The 26,513-nt window shown below is 44.0% G+C and overlaps 1 protein-coding gene and 1 non-coding gene across 2 annotated transcripts in view; both read left to right on the forward strand.

The window, feature by feature from the left end:
* The window catches only part of LOC148036761 (putative low-specificity L-threonine aldolase 2), a 68,083-nt gene that overhangs the window by 12,519 nt on the left and 29,051 nt on the right, over positions 1 to 26,513 (forward strand). The window contains exons 2-4 of the mRNA XM_087675640.1: positions 2,674 to 2,885; positions 3,655 to 3,766; positions 3,885 to 3,935. Of these exons, the coding sequence (XP_087531766.1) occupies positions 2,674 to 2,885; positions 3,655 to 3,766; positions 3,885 to 3,935 (375 nt within the window). The remainder of the gene's footprint in view (positions 1 to 2,673; positions 2,886 to 3,654; positions 3,767 to 3,884; positions 3,936 to 26,513) is intronic.
* On the forward strand, positions 26,310 to 26,411 carry LOC148036762 (U6 spliceosomal RNA). Its single transcript, XR_015690813.1, has one exon. It is a non-coding gene; the product is annotated as a U6 spliceosomal RNA (small nuclear RNA).

Genomic DNA, 26,513 nt, shown 5'->3' on the forward strand with positions numbered 1-26,513 from the left:
TACAACTTCAGGGGGGACTCCTATTCCTCTAGTTTCACAGGGGGTCCCCACCCACCGCTCAGTCCTTTGCACACCTCGGCAGAGGCCTTTTACCTTCTTCTTCTACCCTTGGATGGGGTGGCTTCCTTCCAGTGGTCATCTCACCTATTGATTCCCAGGATCTCGAGAATCTATCTAGATCAGGGCCTTGGAGGTTCAGTCGTGACTTGGTGACGAGGCCTTCGCATTCCTTCTCGCATTGATGTGCGGAGCTAGTGACTTCTCTCCCGAGGTTGAGTTTCGGGTTCTCTAGTTCATTTTGTCCACTGTTCTTTAATGTAGGTTACCTTTTAGGTGGAAATCTTGGATCTTAGGGATCCTCTACATCTTCTTTCTTCTCTTCTTCTTGCCTTGGTCACTTGGTTAGCATGGAGTCAACTCTTGAGATCGAGTACGGGCATATCCTTATGGTTCTTGGCACCACACAAAGTCCGACATTCCTCCTATGCATTGCATGTGTTCAACATCTTTGTACTAGGGCGCTTGGGCAAGTGAACAATTTTCCCAGGGGGGACACTATCTAAGTGGCACTTGTTGCATGAGCATTCTTCAGTATGTAGCATTCCATCTCCACCTCACTCTTCTCTTCTTTCCCTTTTTGGGTCTGAGAGAGGGTGTTGAGAAACCCTTCACCCTTCACCTATAGTTTGCGTTTCTGCGTTTTACGTTTAGGTTTTGTAGCCCCAAAAAGGGGCGCCATCCTAGAGTGACTGTGCCTATTTATAGGTCACTCTCTCATTTATTCCTCACGGTTGATTCATTCAGTCTGTTACCTCTACTCTCTAGCCTCTCCACTGCCCTCACCCCCCTTCAGGAGGACATTGTGGTTCATGGTTCGTGGCTGTCTTTATCTTCCTTGTGCTACAGCACCCTTGTTCCCTTGTATCACATTCACTCCATGATTCAAAACTTCATCATTCCATTCATGAGAGTTTCTTCTCTCTTCTCTTCTCTTCTCTTCTCCATGTTCGCGGAGTTCACTCCATGTTCCTCCTTGCAAACCTTACTGTCTTGTTGGTACGTCATCTTTTGACACCAAGTGTCATCGCACATTGGGTCAAAGGGCTCTTGTATTTGTTCCCTAGCTTTACCATTGTGTTAAAGCTTTGATGGGGATTTGGAGTTTGGCATATTCCAAAGTTCTCTCTTCACCCTAGGGCCTAAATATCGGCACAAAAATGTCTTCTTCATCCTCATAGGAAGAGGTCATAGTTGCAATTGGAGGCGACATGCATGGAAATGATGGTTCTTGTGCAAAGCTAAATGACTTTATCTTGAATGGTGGTTTCTGAACTGTGAGGGAGTCTACAGACACCAGATGATGTTTGGAGCACTAGGAGGAATGTCTAAAGAACTTGCTCTTGCCTTAACTGAAGAAACCCTTTTTGTTAGGGATGGCATTGAGTTTGAGGGCAGACAATGCACATCATCATTCAAGCACCTTGTGTGCTACCACGTTTGGTTAGAACAGTGGTTCTCACCAAGAGTATGGAGGTTTGTATGGGGAGCAAGATTGGTGTTTGACCCTTCCCGTGGTTCATCCTTTTTTTTTTCTAAATCCCTTTTCGTCCTTCACTACATCATTCTAAGAATGAGGAAACTTTTAGAAGAGAAGGCAAAAAAAGATTTTATGGGTTGACTACATGGGCTAAAGTCTCGTGGCAAATCTTCAAGCAGCTAAGTTGGAGTTTGTGAACTCAGACAGGTGCAGTGCAGCTAATAACAGATAGTTTGAGTGGTGGAAGTGTATTGTGCTGAGCTTACTGTGGGTAGGAATGGTGTATGGTCTGGTTGGTGGAGCATCTGGCGGATTGGGAGATTGACTGCAGTGTAAAGGTTCATAGCAGCTTTTGGGCGCAGTGCAGGCAAGGATGGACTAAGCATGGCTGGTATGTTGACAGCAATGATGGTGTGGAGGTTGCTGTGGGACGTGTCAATAGTTGAGTTGGCCTATGTGGGCACTTCTCATTGATCATTCGAATCAAGTTTGCCTAAAGCCTTGAAGTCTTTTCCTCAAGTGGGAGTTCATAAGCAGACTCCACTGACTACTCAAGAGTGCCGAACAGTAGGAGGTTCAGGAGTTGCCAGATTGTGAATGCGGCTGTTGAAGGACTGATCACGACTGATTGGTGGTCTTTTGTTGATGCCATGGCAACGTGAAGGTGAGTCTGCCTTTTTTGTGCCTCCTTCCTTCTTCCACTTTTTTTCTTTCTTTCTCTTTCTTTTTCTTCTTCCTCTTCTTTTTCCTTCCTTTTCTTCTTTATTTCTTCCTCCTTCTTCAGCAGGTGTTTTCTGTGAATATGCTGCATAGAGTTTAGGAATGCACTGGAGATGGAAGTAGCCTGGATATATTATCAAGCAAATGTTCCCCTTATATACATAATATTGCTGCAGTATATTACTACAATGCTCAATTTCTACAAGTGGCTTGTTTTTTGTCTTTGATTTGTATTTATTTTGACTGCAGTTATTGAGAATTTCAACATTTCTAACTGTACCTCTTTTTTTTTTTGGGTGAAGCTTTTGTTTTTGAGCCAAACAAGTGTAGCTATATTGTTTTGCGATATGTCTGATTGATGTTGAAAACATACTAATTGAATCAAAATATAATGCCCTGGATTTTGAATTTAGCAGGTGCGAGGTAGTGAGGTTATAATTGGTTCTGAAAGTCATATACATCTATATGAACAAGGAGGAATTTCTACCATCGGTGGTGTATATTCAAACGTGATTCCCAATGAGAAAGATGGCACTCTGGACTTAAGAAAGGTGGAGGCTGCAATTCGGTCTGATAATATCCATGTACCAGTTACTCAGCTCATTTGTATTGAAAACACGCATGCCAGGTGAACTCCTTAATTTATTTATTTGGACTGCTATGCAAGTGTTCTAGTTCCCTAAGTAGGCTCAGACCTATCTGAAAATGTAAACAAAGAAACCTTTGTGCACTGCATCCTATTGTTTCAACTTTGGTGGCACTCCCACTGTCCCATGCACATCCTCATTTCCAGCGGATATCTGGCTGGCCATAAGTTACTGTTCATAACTCAGTAAGGGAGTCATTCTTCAATCAGTCAGGCAGGCTCTTTGCAACTACAAGTCCAGGCTCAATTCTGAGAGCGACAGAGGAATTAGGGGGTGTGTGACTCTCAAACTTTAGTGACAGTGGTTAGGCATCTGACAATGAAAGAATGGCATTCCAAAATCGGCAACAGCATTATATGCTATTACCTCCCATCTATCATACACATTCAATCGGGGATGCCACTGTAGAAGTGAAGGTGCATGAGGTCTTACGTTCTAGTGATTGGTACTCTGCATCTTCGCAGAGAATTCTATTTCACTGATTTAGGTTGGCCCGTTGCCTGTGAGAGGAACTATATGGCTCAGTGGGAAACATAAATAAAGTCAATCTTCTGAGCATTGTAATCTGTACACTCTTCCTTGCAGGATGCCACCTGCACACTAATTGAGGTGGACATAAACATCTAGCTGGCCATAATGCAGTTATGGATTGGAAACCTGTTTAGTAACATTATAGTTCTCATTGTTGAAACTTCTTTTGACATACTTGATTGTGGATGTCTTAAGAAGCATATTTTCTGGATTTTGCAGTTCTGGAGGAAGGTGTATTAGTGTTGAATACACAGACAAAATAGGATGCCTGGCAAAATGCTATGGATTGAAGCTTCACGTAGATGGAGCAAGGATCTTCAATGCTGCAGTTGTAGGTTACTATATGATGTCCTAACCACCCAAAACTTATGTTTCAAGTTCTATTGCTCAATTTCTCTTCTAGATGCATTATCAACACTCACATAGCCATTCTTGCCTTACATTTGCAGGCTTTGGGAGTACCAGTTAAAAGATTAGTACAAGCTGCAGATTCTGTCTCAGTAAGAGGCTTCTTATATACATTTATGTTGATTCTGCATTTGGAAGTATCACATACCAAATTGGAAGTAATCTTTTCAAAACTTCCAAAATTCTCCTGATATGGTTTACAAATGCAACTGCTGAAACAAAAAGCCTACAAAGCAATAATTTAAGACAGGAGTTGTATATTGAGAATAAATCCCTGAAATCTGACCCTGCAAATGTGCAAGGTGCCAATGGTTTCCAAGGGAGCATTTGCTGTCCACATGGCTTCCTATGAGCAACAGTAAGCTTTGCCCTGAAGGAACATCTTCTTTGCCAGTCTATGATTAAAGCTTTTACCTTGAAGAAAAAGGTCCTCAAACAGTCACTCTGTGTGAAATGCAAAATTTCCTATCATTTTGGTCAAAGTTCCTTCAGTGCTCATTGCCAGTCCGCAATGTGCATACCTGGTGGTTTAGTCTGAACTAACATTAGTCATACTGTCATGCCAGTTGCAGGCATAGTCAGAAAGAAATGTAGGAATCAACACTAGAAAGCACACATCAACTTGGAAGTAATTTTTCCAAAATTTTCAAAAATTCCAAAATTCTCCTGATATGGTTTACAAATGCAACTGCTGAAACAGAAAAAACTAGAAAGCAACGATTTAAGACGAGCTCTATATTGAGAATAGAAGCCTGAAATCTGGCCCTGGCACCTGCAAGTGTGCAAAGTGCCATTGTTTTCCAAAGGGAGTATTTGCTGTCCACATGGCTGCCTATGAGCGACAGTAAGCTTTGTCCTGAAGCAAGATCTACTTTGCAAGTCCATGATTAGAGCTCTTACCCTGAAGAAGGTCCTCAAACAGACACTCCATGGGAAACACAAAATTCCATCATGCCAGTTGCAGGTATATTTAGAAAGCAATGTTGGAATCAGTGGAGTTGAAACATTAGAAAGCACGAGGCTCAAAGAGCGAGAAAGAATCAAGAGAGTTTTTCTTGATAAAATGAGGAAGAGAGTATGCACAGTAAATGTCCATGGCCTCATTTATATAGCCCTAGAAGCACACCAACTGACTTGACCTCTATTCAATGCACCTAAAGCGTGTTCAAATAGTTTTACGTATTGACACACTAAAGAGGCACATTCACATACATAAGTGTGTTCACATGAGGAAAAATACTCATAACATTCCCGACTACGACATGAAACAGAACTGCATTCTAGCAAGAAGGTCTTACCTTTTACAAGGCAATGTCTAATCCTAGACTATATGCATATGCTGCGAGGGAGTTTTAGAGTTTTACTCCTATACCAGAGTAGTGCCTAGTCATACAAAAGAAACTTACAAATATTCATGGAGGTTTATCAGGTATGTAACAACTTTATTTTCATACTTTTCTAAAAGTATTTGTTGAGCAAAGACCTGATTACAGAAAAATTATCATGCATTTTGGCCTAATTTAACTCCATAGAACCAGCCCCAAAAAGAATTAATCAAGGAAAACAATGTTTTTAATGATAGTAGGATAAATGCCAAAAAATTTCCTATGAAAGGATGTTTTGGGCATTCCTCCCCATCCCTCATCATTATTATCTTCACGCCTCTTGCCATCAGCCACCAACATCCTCTGTGCTGTCACCCATCAATTCAGATTGTTCCAGCCTCCAGCTCATCCATGACCTGTCATCTCACACTGCTGGTGGACTGTTTTCTGCTGTGGCCTGCCGTGGAGAGCTGCTGCCTGCATCATTGCCATCATGAGGAGGAGGGTGGTGCCTTGCCCTGCATTATCATCGCTATTAGCTGCTGCCTCATTGCCGTCATCAAGGCTGCGTTTCCAGCCTGCCTACTGTGTTTCTGCTGCAGGAGTCTTCTTCATCAGATTGTTTCATGGAGGACTGTGGTTTGCTCCCTTTGCTGCTGTTGACATCATCATCATTCATGGTGGACTGGCGCTGCTGTGTTTCAGGATTTGTCTTGGGTATGACACACAAAGACACAGGCACACGCGCGTGCGTGCACATACACACACACACACTCTCTCTCTCTCTCTCTCTCTCTCTCTCCCCCAGTTATTCTTGGCATCTTCAAACCTCTCTCAGCCCACTTTTTCCCCCGGTCCTTGAGATAGGTTAAGGTCCCATTGTATCATTCTCATTTCTATATGCCTTCTTCTTCATTGAGCATTCATTAGATTGTGTTTATTGTGTCATACATTCTATATTTCTCTATAGCTTCTCCCTACATTGTTCTTGACTGACACATGAACCTAGATTTGAAAAGCTTGGAATCCAAGAGCATACGAAAACACTTTTGAAGACGTCTCAAACAACCTCACTAAAGCATTCCCTCTCAGAGCCTTCTCCCATGGTTCCTATTTTATCCTCTTTACAGGTTTTGAGCAAGTGGTATTCTAACTCTTCAACTAGGGTTGAGAAGGAATACCTTGAATAGAAGGATTACTATTGTAGTTCTTCTGAAGAATATTGTGAAATCTTAAGATAGAGAGAGAATAGAGACGATTAGAAGATGCAAGCCATCTCTTTGCATGGAATTTCTCATAATTCTCCTCCATTAGCTTTGGCATATCAATCCATTGTTCAAACCTTCATCTTGGAGGCAGGTTTAGAACAGCTAGAGCTAAATGCCTGCCGAGAAATTGTTGGCAATCATGTGTGTCAGGTATGGTCATCTCTTGCTTGTGAAGCTTAGTTTCAGTTAGACAAGGACATTTGGAGCTCTGACTGTGTATTTTATGCCATTCCATTTGTCAAAGACATTTAAGGTGGAGGTCAACACCTACATTTCAGTCTAGGCAGCTTGTTTTCCCCATTTTGGGGTAGGCATTCATTGCCTTGCTAGGGTGGACATCTTAGGGCAATGAGATAGTATTAGTGCATTTTCTTTGGCACTTATTGCACTTTTTAATGGTCCGACCTGCATTAAATGGTCAGCCAATTTGTTGATGAGTCCCTATTTATGGCTGCCCTCCCATTCCACTGGTCGATGAGTTGTTCATTCTCAACCAGCCCTTTGCATCATCTTCTCATCCTCTTGACTTTGTTTGGTTTCCACATTGATGCTTTGAGCTATGTGGTGGCTTTTATCATTTAGTTAGTTGTTAGTTTTGTTCCTTCACTCTGCTGCAATTCTCTTATTGTCAAAAGTTGATGCAACGATGAAAGCATATGAATCTCCTGTAATAGATAGCACAACTAATAGAAAAGAGAGATTGCAAAGAAATATGAACACTGCAAAAGAACTCAAAAGAAGAACGGTCAGGAATTGGAATGCATATACCAACACAAGAGACAATGCAACTTAATAGTATTGAGTCATTGGCAAATGTAGGGCCTAGGCATTGGCATTGGCTCCCTCTCTCCAATAGGACTTGCAAGTAATGGAGTATGCTGAAGATGTTTTTGACGAGGAGGGAGCCTTGGTCATAAATAGGCCATCATGATGAAAAGCTCGGAGAGATGTGGAGCACACAATCTTACTTCTTCTTCTTCTTCTTCTTCTTCTTCTTCTTCTTCTTCTTCAGTGGTGCCTCTAGTTCCTTGCAATCCTTGCATAGATGTCCCTTCTTACCATAGTGATAACATTGGGCCTTTGTCATTTGCCTCCTATTAGCTGTCTCTAATGCTACAAAAGCCTCCTCATGGCCACCATAGTGAGATCGAAGCCTCCCCTATAACCTCAAAGATGCCTCATGCTCAAGTAGCATGGAAGACATATGAGTAAAACTAATGGGTGTAGATAATATTTGGGCTAGTAGAGCATAGAAAAGTCTGAATAGTACCCATTCATTAATTGCATTTCTTTTCATTAATTCATTCAGGTTTCACTCTTATAGCCCCCAAAAAGGGCTGGATGCCCACATTCTAGGGTGCCACTTGAGTCTGTTTGTGCCTATAAATAGGGCACTCACTCCCTCCATTCCACACATTGCCACATTTCATTTATTCACTCTTTCTATCACATCAGTCCATTCTATCAGTTTGCAGTCTATTCATCAGTCTCTTTACTATTGTTTACACCCCTACCAAAAGGACATCTCAGCTCATGGATTATCCTTTGTAGCTGTTTGATGCTTGGCGGCCTGTTCTACTCTTTGCAGGCTGTGTTTATTGGTCAGATGCTGCTGCCCAGTTGGTCTACACCTTCAGGTCGACTAGCATTCATAGGATTGCAGTAGGTGTCATCTTTCTCACCCTCCAAGATTCGCCTTTTGCAGCTAGGCACCTTCTTGATATCCGCATCGTCTTTGATAGGCAATTTGAACACCCAATATGCTGCGTTTTGCTGCTGTTGGTTCCTCTATGGCTGTGTTTCAGCTAGAGGGGGCAGGCCACCTTGTTGTTCTTCAGACTCTGGAGTGCGATCACCTGCGGTTGTTGCTGGTGATCTTCTTCCCTCACTTTGATGGCATTTGAGGGCTGTGTTTGGCTCTCTCTAGATTTGTCCTTCACCATTCAACATTTACCTCGATACCCTATTGCTGGGAGGATTGTGTTTCACTTCCTTCACTATGTAGATTCCCTGCACATACTGATATTTGATCAACCAAGACAGTGTAATCATCTTTGAGCTGTGCCACCTCACCTTTTTAAGCCATCAAACTCATTCTGCATTGGCTATCAAATTTTTATGCTCAAGGCAATACGACTCACATGATGTGCACTAAGCCCTTGCGAGCAAAAGGAGGCTCTAAGACCCCACGTGGTGATAAACCCTCTTGGAGGCCACTTCAATGTGCTACGGATGTTTTCCCCACCCATTTTCGGGTCCAGTGGCTTTCACAGGACACGGTTTTGTAGTCCGCTCCACCTAGAGATAGTGGCTCTTGGGTACTATCTCCTAGATAGTTTGCTCCTTCGAGAGAGAGTGGTTGTTCAAATCTTTCCACTCCTTTGGCTCCGTAGTCTACTCCACTGAGAGCTAGAGGTTGTTCTCCACCTGTGGCTCAACAGGAGCTACCCATTTCCCCTCCCTTGTATTGCTCCAAAGTCCACAGACACCAAGTCCGAGATGCGGGTATTGAGGAGTTTTTGTGTGATACCCCTCCCTCCACTCCCCCCCTTTACTTAGGTTCGAGAGGCCACCTTTGGGAGCTATGTAGCTTCCATTCCATTGGAGCCCCATATAACTTGTTCAACACTATTGGCCGCATTTTTTTGTCATCCCACACTATGGAGGCCGTGATCCATGAGTTCTTAGGTTCCCTCTCTCTCTCTTAGAGGGGGGATTCAATGGAGGCTCATTTTTCTTCTACTTAGGGGGATCCCATTCTTCCAACTTCAAAAGGGGATCCCTACTCATCATACAGTTCTTCACACACCCTTTATCTTCTTCGGGTGATTGACATCTCCATGCCATCTCACCCATTGATACCCAGGATCTACAAGTTGTTCCTAGTGTGGGGCCTTGGATGTTGTATCCAAGATATACAGGTTGTTCCTAGTTTGGGGCCTTTGATGTTGTAGCCATGATTTGGTGCCTAGGCCTTTGTATTCCTTCCAGTATGGAGTTCTTGAGCAGCCTCTCAAGGTTGAGTTTCGGGCACTATAAGCTCATCTTGTCTATTGTTCTTGACTATAGGTCACCTCATAGGTGATAGGTGGAACGCTTGGATTTCAGGGTTGATCTCTCTCTCTCTCTCTCTCTCTCTCTCTCTCTCTCTCTCTCTCACACCCCTCTTATGGCTCCTTTTTGAACTTGCGGGGGGGTGTTGAAAAACCCATTCATTAATTGCATTTCTTCTCATTAATTCATTTATGTTTCACTCTTATAGCCCCAGAAAGGGCTGGGTGCCACTCTAGATTGTTTGTGCCTATAAATAGGGTAGTGACTCCCTTCATTCCACACATTGCCACACATTCATTCATTCAATTTCTCTATTAGATCACTCCATTCTATTAGTCTCCGTTGTATTCCTTAGCCTCTCCCTTGTTGTTTACACCCCTATCAAGAAGGCATCTCAGTTTGTGGACGATCCTTTGTAGCTGTCTAATGCCTGGCGGCCTGTTCTACTTTGCAAGCTGGGTTTATTGGTTAGATGGTGCTGCCTAGCTGCTCTACACCTTTAGCTTGACTGGCGTTCATAGGGTTGCAGCATGTGTCATCTTCCTCACCCTCTAGGATTTGCCTTTTGCAGTGTGGCACCTCCTTGGCATCTGCATCGTCTTTGACATGTAGTTTGCACACCCAATATGTTGCGTTTTGCTGCTGTTGGGTCCTCTACTGCTGTGTTTCAACTGGAGGCAAGCTGCCCTGCTGTCCTTTAGACATTGGAGTGTGGTGGTTGCTGGTGATATTCTTCCAGCACTCAGACAGGATCCGAAGACTGCATTCCGCTCCCTCTGCAACTGTCCTTCACCATTCAGCATTTACCTCAATATCCTACTATCTGGAGAATTGTGCTTCGCTCCCTTCACTGGGCCCTACAGATATTGCCGCTTGATCAGCCAGGATAGTTTAATCATCTTCAAGATTTGCTCCATTGTATCGGCATGATTTATTTAGCACGATTCAACATTCATCATTCTCCACTTTCTTTTGAGTTTTTTTTCTCTCAGCATTTGCCGTACACTCTAGGTTTCTCCCCACAAACCCTATTGTCTCTTTGATATGGTATGAGCGCATACCCTCTCATCATTTTTCTTGACATGCATCGCCAACACTAGAAGGTAGTAGAGGAAGGAGCTGCTATGCCCTTCCCCTTCACTAAAGAAGATGAACCCTTCTGTGCCTTAGTTTTTGTCTTTGTTGGAGGATTTGAATCAGAGTTGGAGTTGGAGGAGGATGACAATTGATTGGAGGAGTCCATATCCTTCTTCTTCTTCTTTTGTGATGCCTCAGTTCCTTGCATATATGTCTCTTCTTACCAAAGTGATAACATTGGGCCTTTTTCGTCTTCTTTCTTTCAGCCCTTTCTAATGTGACAAAAGCCTCCTCATGGCTACCATAGTGAGATTGAGCGTCCTGTGTAACCACAGACGCCTCATGCTCAAACAACATGGAGGACATATGAGTAAAGCTCATGTGTATAGATGATGTTTGGGCTTGCAGAGCATTGGCTACTCCATCAAACTCTAGAGAGAGCTTATAGAGCACAATCTCTACTGGTCATGTACTTGTGTAATGTGAAGTAGAAAAGATTGAATAGTATCCTTTGGATGGTCAACCATCATGGGGTTACAATCATGATAGAGGATCTAGCCACCCATAATTTTATCATTTATACCATTGTCAAAAAATTAGAAGATTCTCTAACTATCTAGTTAGCATCAATATGTGGTTAAGATGATGGGGGGACAAGGTAATATAGTATGGCATTATGAAATCCATTTTGGGAATTGAGATCCATGAATATAAAGATCTTGAGTTTAGGGCCTTCTTTAAAAAGGAGCTGTTACCACAATATTGTAGAATTGGGGTGCTCAACATGGAATCAAGTAGAAACAATTTACCATTTTTGGTGGTTGTTTGCTCTACAAGTGTAGAGGTTGTGTCCAAACCATGGTGGATGGAGCCTCATACAACATTTGTAACTTCTCCCATATATTTGAAGCTATTCTACAGGAGGTAACCATCAGAAGGACCTCTCTAGATATACACTTGAGAAGAGTAGAATAAACATGTGTATCATTAGACTCCCATGTAAGGATTGCTTCAGCATGGTTGCTTCTTGGGATGCGTAATAGCTCTTGAAACCATGTACCACAGGCGCTTTTGTAAAACACAGCTAGAAAAGGATTAGTCAGAGAGATTATAGCCACCAAACATTGACAAAAGCCTGAAAATACAGTCCCCTAGCGTGCACAAGGGAAAAATCGTAAAATTGCAGATAGGAGATGCATTAAATACCCCTGTATTGCAGGAACGGAGGTAGAAACCCTAAAAATGCAGACTGCAGATCAAAATGCAGATGGTAGGAGGCTGGAAACAGGCCGCTTGTACCCAAAAACTGGTTGCCTAGGCTACAGCAGACAGGAAAAGATTGATCAGGAACAAGGGAAGAAGCAGGCAGACCTGCAACAACCGAAAGCAACATCATAGGACCTAACAACAGAAAAGATTGAAGAGAAGCATCTGTTTGTGGCATAGGTGGGCAACCATCTAAGAGCTGCAGATCAGCATTTTTAGGCAAAACATCCAGTTTTCAATCTGCTCCAACTCCATTTCCCTTTGCAAAATCATCATGTTGATGGTTTTTTGATGGGCAGACCCATCTGGGTGTTGTGCAACCATCCTAGACTGCTGGTGACATTAGATGAGGCTGCATTTCACATTAGAAGGGCCACAAGCTGCTCTGTCTGGTCAGTCCCATCATTCCCATGGTTATGTTTTTCTGTCGTGGCACCTTCCCTTTTGCCTTCTACGGCCATGCATAATCATATAGGAGCGTTTTGCTAGATTTTCCTTAGATACTCCTTGTCCTATGTGTTGATGCTGTTAAGTCTCAAGACTTTGCCATTTAGCATCTAGGTGGACCGTAAATAGGTTGATGTCATCATCTTGCAGGTCATTTTCCACATCAATGACAACCTTTTCTTGTTTTTTGCAGGTTTTTTTGAAGGATATAAATTGTGTTGAAAAACATGGTTGAGTAAGAAGATAAAAGTAGATTAGGGTGGAAAGAAGAAGAACAAGTAGGGAATCGTGTTGGCATGAAAGGGACTTGATTGATTTGATTGTTTACAAGTACCTTGTTTTATAGCTTTCTAGTTTGAACACACTTTTCTCTCTTTGCTTATGGGATGCAATGCTTTGTCATGTGCTTTAGCATAGCCTCTAGCACCATACACTTTCAACACCCCTTGTTGGTGCTAGATCACCCTCTAGATAAGTGCACCTAAGGATGCATGTTCTCTCTTTGATTGCCTCCAAGGACTTTAGCTCATGTAGTGACAAACAAAGTGTAGGCAATACAAGTTACAACTATCTAGAAAAGAGTGTCATTACATTGTTCAGAGGATGATAATTCTTGTGCATGGTTGGCTTTTTCATTCTAGCAATTCTTCTCAGTGTGTCCGTATTTGTTGCAATTCTTGCACTTGGGTTTTCCCTTGTTTCAGTAGTCTTGCTTCTCGTGTCTAGCTTTCTTGCATGTCTTGCAAACAATCTTTGAAGATTTTTTTCTATAGAATGTAGATACTATGGGGCTCGGTGTAGTCTCTTGGGTCTTTGTTTTAATCTTGCTCTCTTGCCTATATAAAGCAACTTCTAGTGCATTTAGCTTTCTATCAGGTACATTCTTAGTATAGCCACAACTTGTTCATAGCCTTTGTCTAGTTTATCAACATTGTTTTAGAGTACAACTATTGCCTCATCTTCTTTAATATCTTTTCCAATGGATAAGAGTTGCACCTTTAGGCTTTTGAATTTGTTGATAAGTGATGAGAGAGAATCAAAGCCATTCAAGTCCAATATGAAAAAGTCCATTAAGAGATTTGGATTTTTTGCTTGTGAACCAAAAAATTTATCAAGTTTCTTTTAGGCTTCTTTTGCTCTTTTTATATCTAAGATGTGGTGAGTACATCATCTGAAAGGCCCCATGCAATAATTGGCAATGCCTTATTATTTTTTCTTCTCCATTGCAAATCATTAGAATCTTCCATTTCTAGAAATAACTCCCATAAGTCCTTGTGCATGAGGTGGTACATAGTTTTCATCCTCCATGTATAAAAATATGACCGTTAAATTTGGCCACTGATTTTGTTTCAGACATTTTGGAAACGAAAAGGTTTTACGGGTGATTCATATGGCAGTCTAACTTTGGTTTACACGGAAAGGAAAATATTTAAAGATTACAAGTGTATATATCAATGTATAAAAACTTTCGCTTTTACTATATCCAATTTTGGAGTAGTAAGTAGTGTAAATAGCATGTTGTAAGAATGAGTTAAAATTGGGCAGTGTGGACAATGCTGAAGATTAAACTAGTTCAAATAGACGGTGTAAACATGGGTTACCAATAAACTAGTTGGATGTCGTGATGCTGCGCATCCGAGTCGTATACACCTCCATTTCTTTTGTTGTGCATTTGTGTTAATTTCCGCGTGTGATTCATTGTTTGTGTGATGCATTTTAATAATCCGCATCCAATGTATATATTCCCTTAGTGCATGCGCATGATTTTGTTTGGATGCATGATGTGCGTGTATTAGAAAAATATGAAAAACTGATGCCAAAGGATCTTTGTCCTGCTGCTTTGAATAACAGCCAAGGCACTGCCCTCTAGCCTGCTTACAGGCTCATTCACCATTGCTCCTTTCTCACTGAAATCCTCATGAGAGATTGATAGTATATAAACTATCAGAGGCAAATATAAACTGACAGAGGCCGTCACAGTGGCTGAACAGGTTTCGAGGAGGATGAATTCCATCAATAGGACTGAAATGCTGATTGCAAAGAGATGTCAGACATCAGATGTTGTGGAAAATCACTACGTCAGAAGCAAGGAGATGAACAAAGGGTAATATGTGAAAGCTTTTACATTGTAAAGTCTTATGGATACATCCATTGCTTGTTATGAATCAAGCTAACAGAAGAAGCAATTGATCTTTTGGTTATCTGACAAGAATGTATGGGGTCGAAAACCGTGAAAGCTTTATGCAGAACATGAACCAAAATGAATGCCCTTAATACGAGATTAAGTGGATGATGATGCTGTGTCTATTCTGGGAGAAAAGGGTATATTTTTGAAAAAGGTAAAGTGGCGGGCTGCGCCTGAATTGGAATGGGGAAGGCCCTTCCTTTTCGCTTTCTGGGGAAAGAATTCGAATTGACGGGGAGAGAGGGAGAGGCCACAACTTTGGAGGCTACGAGGACTCCAAGTAGGCGGTCTGCACAGAGCACACCTTCTAGAGGCGGGAGAGTTCTAACTGGCTATCCTCGTCGTGGAAATGAGAACTGTGGATCCGATTCTAATGGATCATACGCATTTTCAACAAAGCGACAGCACCTGGCTTGGCACCCAACAGCAAATCTGATAGCTTGTGCGGCATCCAACAGCTTGTACATGACGGGCCCATGCTTGTGGCCTTAGATGGCCTTTCTGAGGTGATTTATCAGCCTCTTTACCTACAGGGAGGGGCGAAAGCAGAGAAGCGAGCCGGAAGGAAGCTCCAAGATCGTCCATAACTGTCGATGATAAGAAGGGACTGCTCCTGCCTACCGAGTTTGGATTGCTTCCGCTCTTCATGACAAGGATAGGGAAGGTCGTTATTAACTGCAACATTGAGTCTTAGAGCCACGCAGATCGAGACAAATAAAAACCCAATTTTTTATGGAGACTCCATGGTGTGTGGGATCGATATTCCCTGCTCCTCGTGGTGTGCCTCAAATCACTGTCTGCTACAATATCGATGCCAACGGCATTCTGAATGTTTCCGCTGAGGATAAGACGGCGGGGCAGATGAAGAAGATCACAAACACCAATGATAAGGGGCCTCTGGGCGCATCGTTTCCTTGATCGAGCAGAAGGAAGTGGAGATTAAGGGCATAGTAGAAGGAGACGAGGAGAGATCATGGAAAAAGGATGTTGTGAAGCTGAAGACGATGTTACACAGAAGGTGAAGAAGATGAGGAGGTTGCAGAGCAAAGGATGAGGAAGGTGACGAAAGGCGGGATGAAGCTTCGACGCGGAGGCTCTGTGCGGCTCGAGGACGGCGACGAGAATCCCATCTCCTTTGCCACTCTGCCGTATGCGGACTCAGCTGAGGATGCGGTGGCAGTCTCTGATAAGAGAAGTATTGGATTCGGCTTGTGAAGCCCCGCAAGAGTTACGAGGAGATCATTAGACCCATTGTGAGTGTTACCCAATTTCTCAACTATGTTGCCATGAATCCTACTGATTCAGAGCGTGTCGCATGGAATCATGTCAAAGAGGTCTTCAGCTCTTGGGAGACACAGCCCAGCAGCAATGACTTGCCTGCATATTTACCTCTTATTCGCCATCTTATGTCTATTGATGAACGATTAACTGGTGCCACTGCTTAGGAAGGCATAGATACAGGTCCTGGAGTGATGCCAAAGAAGAAATTCATTTCAGCAACAGAGGATGGGAGGCAAAATAGTAGGAAAACGATAGCGATACACTGTGGCTCTAGGCGCCAAGCTCAGAAGCTACGGCTTGCGCTATGATGACTTGTATGATGAGAATCAGGATCTTGATGTGAAGGAAGCACTGAATAGATTTCCTCAGTCTGTGGTCAATGCTCGCAATCAACGCCTCAGACGGGCTATTGACCTTTCCTTGAAGCACTCACACTTACCAAAGGAGCTGCAGGGCAAGCAAACCCCTTTTCAGCCATATCTACAGGACATGCTTAAATTGGTCAAAGCAGAGAGAAAAGAGAGAGAGTCATTGGGGTCAAGTGTTCCCTACAACCGTCTGTTTCCATAAATCTATTTTTCTTACCTATTCGTGCTGGTAATAATGTTTACAGACTTTATTCATTGGCCTCTGGATCTCTGTTGGAGAGTATGATATCTTTGGAAGAAATTCAATAATTACTCCTCTCAGTGAATTTGGACTTTGTTGGATACCTTTCATTAGTTTCCTGGTCCTGGCAAGGTCCAAAATTACAGTCAACTCAGTTATTCTCTGGTGCTCTTATCCCCAAGTCCAAGATTTCATTGGTTTCCTGGACTACAGAGAAATTCTGAATTTCTTCTTCAACACTTAGCCGAAGGATTTAGACAAATACAATCAGGGAATTGCTGCTGCTTTTTGCCACTTATAAAATATATGGATCTTTGGTTACCAAGGAGAGGATCACTTGTTGAAATACCAAAACTGTTCATGACAGCATATAAAGAACATGAGTTTGCTCCATTTCTTTGTTGTAACTCTACGATTATGACATGCAATATAGTGAACTTTGGCATCAAATATTGAGATCTTCTTGTTAGCCTCTTTCTTTGCTGTATCTTGAACCCCGTGTTCTGCAGCTCTTGCACGAATTCTCTGACATTTCTTCTCAAGAGTAGGTGTGAAAGGGGATTATTTGGATAGTGGCTTAATTGAGCCTTTGAAGTAAGGATTTTAAAGAAAAGATTAAGAAAGGAAATTGTTGAAACAGGCTGACGCCTATTCTAGTGCCAAAAATTCATTCAAAGCCCAAAAAGTAGATTTTTTGCCCCAATTTTCCTTGAGAGCACATTGAGTTACTGTACGATGCCGAGATGAAGCATTAGAGCTTCACTAGTCAAGCTACTCTTCCTTCTTCTCTGTTTGTGTGACAGAAGCAAACCTTGTGCTTAGGTGACAAGCAAGCCTTGAGCTTATAGTCTCAAGCAGGGCCTCGACTTGTTGATAAGTTTTCCCCTTGTAGATGGTAGACAACACAAAAAGCTTGACCAAATAACCTTGTACAAGCACTTCAATGGCTATCCTTCTTCCTCCTCTTGATTATGGAAGTCTTCAAAGTGAACCAAAAATATGATATGAGCACAATAGAGAGCTATGTTTCAATGGATGATAGCCTTCTTGTGTTCTCAATGAGCTTGGCACTTCCAACTTCAATCTTCACTTCAAGGACTTGTTGGAGAAGAATGATTCCAATGCTTGAGCTCCTGGACTTTGAATAGCAGCTATGGAAGCTCCCACAACCTCACAACCTCTAGGAAGGAGACTCTAATACCATGTTGAAAAACATGGTTAAGCAAGAAGATAACAATAGATTATGGTAGAAAGAAGAAAAAGTAGGGAATCATGTTGGCATGAAAGAGGCTTATTGATTTGATGGTCTGCAAGTACATTGTTTTATAGCTTTCTAGCTTGAACACACTTTCCTCTCTTTGATTATGCATGTAGCACAACCTCTAGGACCATACACTTTAACAAATTCGAGACTGTTACAATTTGTAGGATCATGTGGATTTGCATCATGAGGACCATGAAAGTGTCAATTGAAGTTGTGAAGACCAACATTTTGACCACTTTGACTGTGATGAGCATTATAAAGACCTTGAAAATCAGGGTAGAGACTGTGATGTTGATCGATTGATGGACCACCTTCATATTATTCTCTCCTTGTTCCCTTTTGTGGCTTGGAGTCCATGATTGGCAATTATGGCACCACTTGTTTAGAAGCTTGTCCTACCCTCTCTCCCTACTTTTGAAAAGTTGGATGGGACCAACTATTCTCTATGGTCCTACAAAGCTGAGTGCATCCTTAGCACCTTTGACCAATGGGGCCTTTTCACATTCCCTCATCATTGACCTACCTTAGATCCCCATGTTGGAGTGACCTTGGACTTGGTAGTTTGATGGGATCAGCTCAATTCACGAGCCCGCTCATTTCTCTTTTTGTGCTCATGCATGTAGATGTATCTGTGCCGTTTGTAGAGGTTTGAATGAATGAAACAAGCATTCCTTATTGAGAAAGGGTGGTGAAATCCTAGATAGTACTGATTACATGAATTTGCGGCAAGCAATAAACTTATAAAAAATAAAATAATATATTGAGAAATTTCACATTTTAACACTTTAGGCTAAATTGCCCTCAACTTCAATCAAGAAATTGAGACGAGCCAACGTGTGATTGGTCCCAAAACATCGGTGTCCCTTGCAGTATTCCTTTTCACGTAAGTTTAAAAAATCCTATTGTAAAACTGAGATTTGGCTTGAATCCCTAAGACGATGTCAAGCCTTGCCTCAAACTCAAGAGATATGCTTTGAGATTCCAACTTTCTCTATTGTTGAAGCCAATTCCCTTAGAATATTTGGAATATCTTGCTGTTCTCTGTCACTAGTAGCCATAAAATCCAATTCACCCCTCGATTCCACACTCAAGGAAGTCCCAAATTGAATCTTCTTCAATTGCATGAAAATCAGCCTTGGAGTCCTTGAAAAACACACTTAACCTGCTGTCCACTGATCAAGTTTGCATCCACAACCTTCATAGAATATTGAGATATGCATGCATGCATCCTAATGTAGCCATGCAAACCCTAAACCTTGCTGGTTTTAGACTTGGGATCAGCTGATAGCAATTCCCCGTCAGCAACACTTTAGGTTCAACTTCAAGGCTCAAATCTTCAATTTCTATCAGCAAATTCTATCATGCATCTAACAAAGATAAGGGAGAATAGCATGAGAGAAATATCCGATTTTCATCCCCAAAACAGTGGCCGACATCAATATCCAACCTAAAATAGTGACTAGCATCATTGATCCTCATTTTTCTCCTTGTTTTTGAATGCTCATGGAGCCAAATCGACCCGTCAACTTTCCTTGCTTTCTAGTATGTCGAATCGATTTCATGTAGGACTTTCTATGTAGAGGAAGAGGATGAAGTTGGATGTTAAGTCCAAACAACATATTTGCATCGAACCTCTATATGGTGTCCAAGGTCTATTTGCATTGTGTGGTTTGTTGTCACCAATTATGATGTGCTTCTCGATGGTTATTCTTTAAATGGGGTTGATCTTGAGCCCTATCCTTTCCTATCGTTGCAAGACAAGACACTCTCTACTTTAGATCTCAAGTGTTAGGTTCCAAGTATGGCCAACCCACCCTTGCCCCTATTAGGCACCCCTTTCTTTCCCCTGAGCTTTTTCCATCCTTCATTTAGGCTTCCCCGTGCCTCTAGTTCCTCTTGGTTGTCCCATTTGTAGGGTTTGCCTATTCTACCTCACTCTTGTACTCGTCCTCCCTTTCACACATATCCATTCTATGTAGACCCTTCAAGACTTTGGCATCACTTATTTGCCAAAGCCTTTAGCAAGGCCCCCATTCTTGACCCATTGTGACACACCAACATGAGGTGCCATCCTTTCAAAGAGTCATGCTTATCTCGAAGACAAGTGATCGCTCTTCAATTTTAGATGCCCTTATTGTGTATGAGTGGAGAATCGAGATAAGCCATGGAGGAGGAGCTTGATTCCATTGCTAGGAATTAGACTTGCGTCTTGATGGTTAGACCCTTGCATCAACAAATCATCAATCCAAAAGTGGACCTTCAAGAAGGTGAAGTTCCACTTAGATGGTACCTCGACTAGGTACTGTTAGAGATCATAGCCTGTTTTGGAGGGCAGCTGCACAGTCAGTCGGACTGTGCAGTCGGACTGCCACGTGGCAGTCCGACTGTCTGCAGCCCATGCAGCCGACTTATTCCAGGCTGCGCCCTATTTCTGGCGCCCCAGTTCATGGCAGTTTTCGACTATTTATAGTCGACATTTCCAGCAGTCTGGACACTTTTCTCTGTCGCAGATTACAGACCGGTGCCGCGCAGTTTTCTGTCTCTGTTCACAGATTTCAGACAGCAGACAGTGCAGACTGCAGCAGACTTCGAGGTGGACAGCAGGTCGCATCGTCGAGGTGGAGACACACAGTCCAGCGCACTGCGCCCGTGTATATCTTTGTATTCAGCTTTCTTTATACAGCAGATCTTCATTGTCCACTGTCTCTTTCTCTCCCTTCTCTCTCTGCGTTCTCTCTCTCTCAGTCCTACGCTTCCGCACCGCTGCACTCTGACATGGTATCAGAGCAGTGTTTGAGGGTTGACTGAGCGCAGAATCAACCTGAAGAGGAGTTTCCATCGCGACACAAATTTGCGTTTTTTGCGTTTAAGGGTAGACAGGAGGGCTGCGCCTTGGAACAAGGCTGAAACGAGTGTGGGCGCACAGGAAAGGAGTACAGGTGGTGGATTTGCTGCTGTTACTGCTGTTTGACGCGGAGGAAGTTTGAGTTTTCAACCTAAAAGTGCAGGTTTTACTTTTTCATCGCCTCCGGCGGGTGAAGAAGCTTCGGGACGCGGAAGAGCCTTAGCAGGCTGAGTTTGCCCAGTCAGAGGGGGCTGCTTTTGCGTTTGAGAAGGCATTGCAGGTGAAGATGTCTACAGAGATGGACTTGGAGTTCAAGGCGATTATGGACCGGAAGGTGCCTGTCTTACCGGCTCTTCCTACAGATCAGAAGCTCGACGGCGACAACTACCGCATTTGGCGCGTTATGATGTTGGCCATCCTTGAGTCCTATGATTTGGCGGAGTTGGTACAGGAGGATATTGACCGGCCTTCGGTAAGAGATGAGTCCAAACTCTCTTTCGATGCTCGTGCGGAATTGGCCAGGGCCCAGTCTCATTGGGACAAACTGAATGCCAGGATTCGATCCTTTCTCTTTTTATCATGCACTATAGCCGTGATCGCTCACATCGAGCACTTGACGGTGGCTCGTGAGATATGGCTGGAGCTTGATCAAATGTACAATCGGATGACCCTGATGAAGAGGGTTTCTTTGGAGGTACAGATGCGGACCTTGTCCGTCAATAAGTCTTCTTCGCTAAGGGAACACATTAACAAGCTAAGGCAGCTACAGATGCAGGTTCAGAATGCGGGGAAGCCGATTTTCTCCGAAGACATGGCGATCACACTATTGTCCCAGTTGCCGCCACGATTCGGTACATTTTACTCTGCTCTTATTGCTTCGGGGCGAGAGTCTACTCTTCGTTGGGAAGAGTTGGTTCCTATGGTCTTGGACCAAGAGGAACAGTTAAAGGGACAGAATGCTTCCAAGTCGGAGGCGTTGACAGGTCAAGCCTCTCAGAAGAAGGGGAAGGACCAAAAGAAGAAGAAGGGGGATAACAAGTCCAAGAAGGACAAGGATAAGGACAAGGACAAAGACTCCACATGTCATATTTGTGGAAAGACTGGCCATTGGAAGAAGGATTGCCCTGACAAAGACACGAAGGACACCAAGAAGAAGGATACCAAGGATTCTGGAGCGGTGGCTGCACCCTCATCAGTTGCATTTCTACATCTAGTTGTCATTGAGGACGCTTCACCGAATGCTTCTGATGTTGCGATGACGGCTCCCCAAGCTCAAGAGTGGATTGTTGATAGTGGTGCCTCACGGCACATGACTCCTTCATCAGATGGTGTTGCCCAGCTGCGACCTTCGCGTGGGCAGGTTCTCATTGGAGACAGCTCTTCAGTTTCTGTTGTAGGTCGGGGTAAGATGCAGCTTATTCCGGATGGACGAGGTGGCACCCATACCTCAGAGGTTTTGCATGTACCAGGATTAGGGTACCATCTCCTTTCAGTTCATAAGATTTGCTCCCTTGGTCTTTTGGTGGAGTTTGACAGTTCTACTGTGCGAGTCCTTGATCGTGGATCGAGGAAGGTTCTCTCATCCGGATATGAGGAGAACGGCATTTACAAACTGAAGTCTTCCACTGCCCTCTCTACTCTTCTTCTTACCTCACAGTCACAGTCTGAGTTATGGCATGCTCGGTTTGGTCACCTGAACTATGACTATCTTCGGAGGGCGTCACGTGGACAGCTTGTTCGCGGGTTGCCGGATATAGTGGTGAGCCAGCAGCCATGTGTCTCCTGCATACGGGGGAAGCAGCATAGAGATGCCATTCCCCACACCGCTTCGCGGCAGTCTACTTCATAGATGGAGCTAGTATCTACGGATCTATGTGGCCCTATGAGGAATGAGTCCCTGCGTGGGAGCTCGTACTTCATGCTGATCGTGGATGACTACAGCAGGATGACATGGGCCTACTTTTTGGCACTAAAGTCAGAAGCTTTCTCGCACTTCAAGGATTGGCTTCTCTTTGAGGAGAACCGATCAGGCCGGAAGTTGAAGACCTTGCGATCCGACAAGGGAGGTGAATTTGTGTCTAATGAATTTGCTCGGTTTTGTGCAGATAGAGGAATTCACCAGGAGTTTGCCAATACCAATACTCCTCAAGAAAATGGTATTCTAGAACGGAAGAACCGCAGTGTGATCGAGATGGCGAGCACCATGATGGAGCACCGACAGACCCCTTAGGTTCTGTGGGCCGAGGCTGTGGCTACTGCAGTCCACATTCTTAATCGATCCCCTACTTCGGCCGTGGAAGGGATGACTCCATTTGAGGCTTATTTTGGGACGAAGCCAGATGTTTCTTACTTTCGAGTCTTTGGGTGTGATGCCTATGTTCACATTCCCAAGGCTCACCGTGATAAATTTGAAGCGGCTTCCCGAAAACAGGTATTTGTTGGCTACAGCTCCCAGTCCCAAGGCTACCCACTGTATGATCCCGTCAAGCGGGATGTGTATACTAGCCGTGATGTGCGGTTTGTGGAGGTTCCGGCTTCTTCAACGGGTGAGGAGCATCCCGTTCTTGGAGATCCAGGGGAGAGTTGGGCTCCTTCTACAGTTCCACTGGAGCCCGTGCCTTTTGATTATGATTCTGTTTCTGACACAGAGTCTACTGTTCCACCGGACCCCTCTGAGGAGTTACCACCGGTGGATATTCCAGAGTCTTCTGCTGATGGAGAACGACGAGGGGAGGTTCGGCCTCCTCCTCGTTGGGCCCGTGACACACTCCGTGATTCAGGGATCGAGGGGGTTCCTGAGGAGCGGGGACCGCAGGATGGTCCGCCGCGGTCACGGAGGCACCAGGCGCATTCTTCGGAGCTTGTTTGCTTCAATTATTGTTTGATGTCCCGTGTTATGCAGGACCGAGAGCCCACCTCCGTAACGGAGGCTTTACAGTCTGCCCCATGGAAGAAAGCTATGGAAGCTGAGTTGGAGGCTATTGAGAGGAATGGCACTTGGTCACTTGTGCCACGCCCCCCGAAGAAGAAGGTGATTGGAGTCAAGTGGGTCTTCAAGACCAAATATCTCAGTGATGGTACTTTGGATAAGCACAAGGCTCGCCTTGTTGCTAAGGGTTTTGCCCAGCGCCCAGGGATTGACTGCCATGACACCTTTGCCCCCACAACTCGTATGGCAACCATTAGAGCTGTTCTTGCTTTGGCTGGCCATAGGAGATGGCTTGTTTATCAGTTGGATGTGAAGTCGGCCTTCCTGAATGGTGATTTGAAGGAGGAGATCTACGTTGAGCAGCCTCCTGGCTTTGGTTCTTCAGATGGGAAAGTCTACAGGTTGAAGAAGGCCCTGTATGGCCTCAAGCAGGCCCCGCGAGCTTGGAACGAGAAGATTGATTCGTTCCTCCAGTCTCAGTTGGGATATCGGCGGTCCAAGGCCGATCCGCAGCTGTATGTTCACACTTCCGAGGATGGTTGTGTGCTGTTTGTATTATATGTTGATGATTTGATTGTCACAGGTGATGATGCACAGCAGGTCCAGGAGACAAAGTTAGCTTTACATCGGACGTTCGAGATGACGGATTTGGGGCTACTTCATTTCTTTTTAGGCCATGAGATTTATCAGTCCCAGAGGGGGATCTTTCTCTCCCAACAGAGATATGTACAGGAGCTCTTGGTGTCTTTTGAGATGGAAGATTGTCGGGCCCTCTCTACTCCTATGGATCCGAACTGGAAGGCCACTTCTCATTCAGCTTCTCCTTTGGCGGATTCGTCCCGCTATCGACAGTTGATAGGGTCCTTGATTTGGCTTCTCAACACCAGGGTTGATCTATGTTTTGCTGTTGGACTCTTGGCAGGGTTCATGAGTGAACCTAAGACGGTGCATTGGCAGGCTGCTCAAAGGATACTTCGGTATCTGAGGGGGACGTCTGATTTGGGGATTCATTACCCCGCAGGGACAGATGGGTCAGATCTTGTACTTGCAGGTTGGAGCGACTCGGATTGGGCCGGTGACGTGGACCACAGGCGGTCTACTACAGGTTACTGGTTTACTTTGGGTGCAGGTGTTATTTCATGGAGTAGCAAGAAGCAGCCCACGGTAGCCCTTTCGTCTCCTGAGGCAGAGTATCGGGCCGCGTCTTCCACCACATGCGAGGTTGTGTGGCTTCGGAGATTGTTGGAGGAGCTTGGGTGCCCCCAGACTCGTCCTACATTGCTGCGATGTGACAATGAGAGTTGCATTGCCTTGGCAAGGAACCCTGTTTTTCATGCCCGGACGAAGCACATTGAGATTCAGTACCACTTCATCCAAGAAAAGCTTCTGGATGAGACCATCACTGTGGAGTATTGCAAGACGGAGGACAATCTTGCGGATTTGTTTACGAAGGCGCTTCCTCAGGCTCTACTTCGGCAACATTCCAGCTCCCTCAGGCTTCTGCCCTGTCCAGGCTCTGAGAGGGGGTGTTAGAGATCATAGCCTGTTTTGGAGGGCAGCTGCACAGTCAGTCGGACTGTGCAGTTGGACTGCCACGTGGCAGTCCGACTGTCTGCAGCCCAGTCGGCTGCATTTAATGCAGCCGACTTATTCCAGGCTGCGCCCTATTTCTGGCGCCCCAGTTCATGGCAGTTTTCGACTATTTATAGTCAACATTTCCAGCAGTCTGGACACTTTTCTCTGTCGCAGATTACAGACCGGTGCCGCGCAGTTTTCTGTCTCTGTTCACAGATTTCAGACAGCAGACGGTGCAGACTGTAGCAGACTTCGAGGTGGACAGCAGGTCGCATCGTCGAGGTGGAGACACGCAGTCCAGCGCACTGCGCCCGTGTATATCTTTGTATTCAGCATTCTTTATACAGCAGATCTTCATTGTCCACTGTCTCTTTCTCTCCCTTCTCTCTCTGCGTTCTCTCTCTCTCAGTCCTACGCTTCCGCACCGCTGCACTCTGACAGGTACAAGCCTTTTAGTGACCAAAAGATATGTTCAATAGGAGGGTATCAACTACATAGAGACCTTGCTTCTATGGTGACCATCATAAGATTGGTCCTACCTTTTGGGCCCCATTATTGGTGGCCCATTTACTAGATGTACCTTAAAAGTGCCTTCGTAGATGTACTACTGCTTGTAAAAGGCTCTTTATGGATTGGAACATGTTCCTTGAGCTTGATACCATGGGATTGACTCGTTCTTCACTTTACATGGATTCATTGATAGTCATGTGGATATGGATCTCTATTTGTGTTTAGTTGAGTGTCATCTACTCTTCCTTATTCTTTATGTGGATGATTTGACTGTTATAAGTTTACACACTGCCAAGCTAGATGATGCAATGTATCAACTTTGCACTGTATTTGACATGATTGACTTAGGTTAGCTCACTATTTTCTTAGCATGAAGACTTGAATCCGAACACTAGGCTTATGCTTAAACAGTCTGAAGAGTTGATTGATGCTACCCAATATTGAGTTCCTTCAATAGTTAGCCAACACCGGGCTGTACGTTTTCTTTTCACTTAACATTGCAAGTTAGTTTTCTATTTCTTCTCATTTGACTCATTGGCAATTCAACATGCTAATCCTTCACTATGTCAAAGGTAGACATCTCTAGTAGTAAAGTACTATTTTATAGGGGTACTTAGAGTCACATTGGGCCAGCAACATCGACACTAGGAGTCCCCCATGTGAAGAAATTGCTAGGGTTTGCATTGAGGAAACAAAGAGCGTACGTCCATGATAGAAACACAAAGACACAGAGAGTGATGTGTAAAACTCAAACCCTAAACACCAAATGCAAAACTCAAAATGCAAAAACACAAACACAAATAGAGAGAGAGAGAGAGAGAGAGAGAGAGAGTCTCTTCGGAGCATCTGATAAAATTGGAACGATACAGAGAAGATTAGCATGGCCCCTGCGCAAGGATGACATGCACAAATCGAGAAATGGTCCAAATTTTTTGGATGCAGGCCTGGTGGATCCTGGGCCTAATGCTTCACAGGATTCCGTGCGCACGTATATGCGCAGGAAAGAACTGTTCACTTCACAGCATGCTGTGCGTA

This window comes from Lygodium microphyllum, chromosome 4, assembly GCF_053477565.2.
Source record: "Lygodium microphyllum isolate KBCC chromosome 4, Lygodium_microphyllum_v1.1.10, whole genome shotgun sequence".
Lineage (NCBI taxonomy): Eukaryota > Viridiplantae > Streptophyta > Polypodiopsida > Schizaeales > Lygodiaceae > Lygodium > Lygodium microphyllum.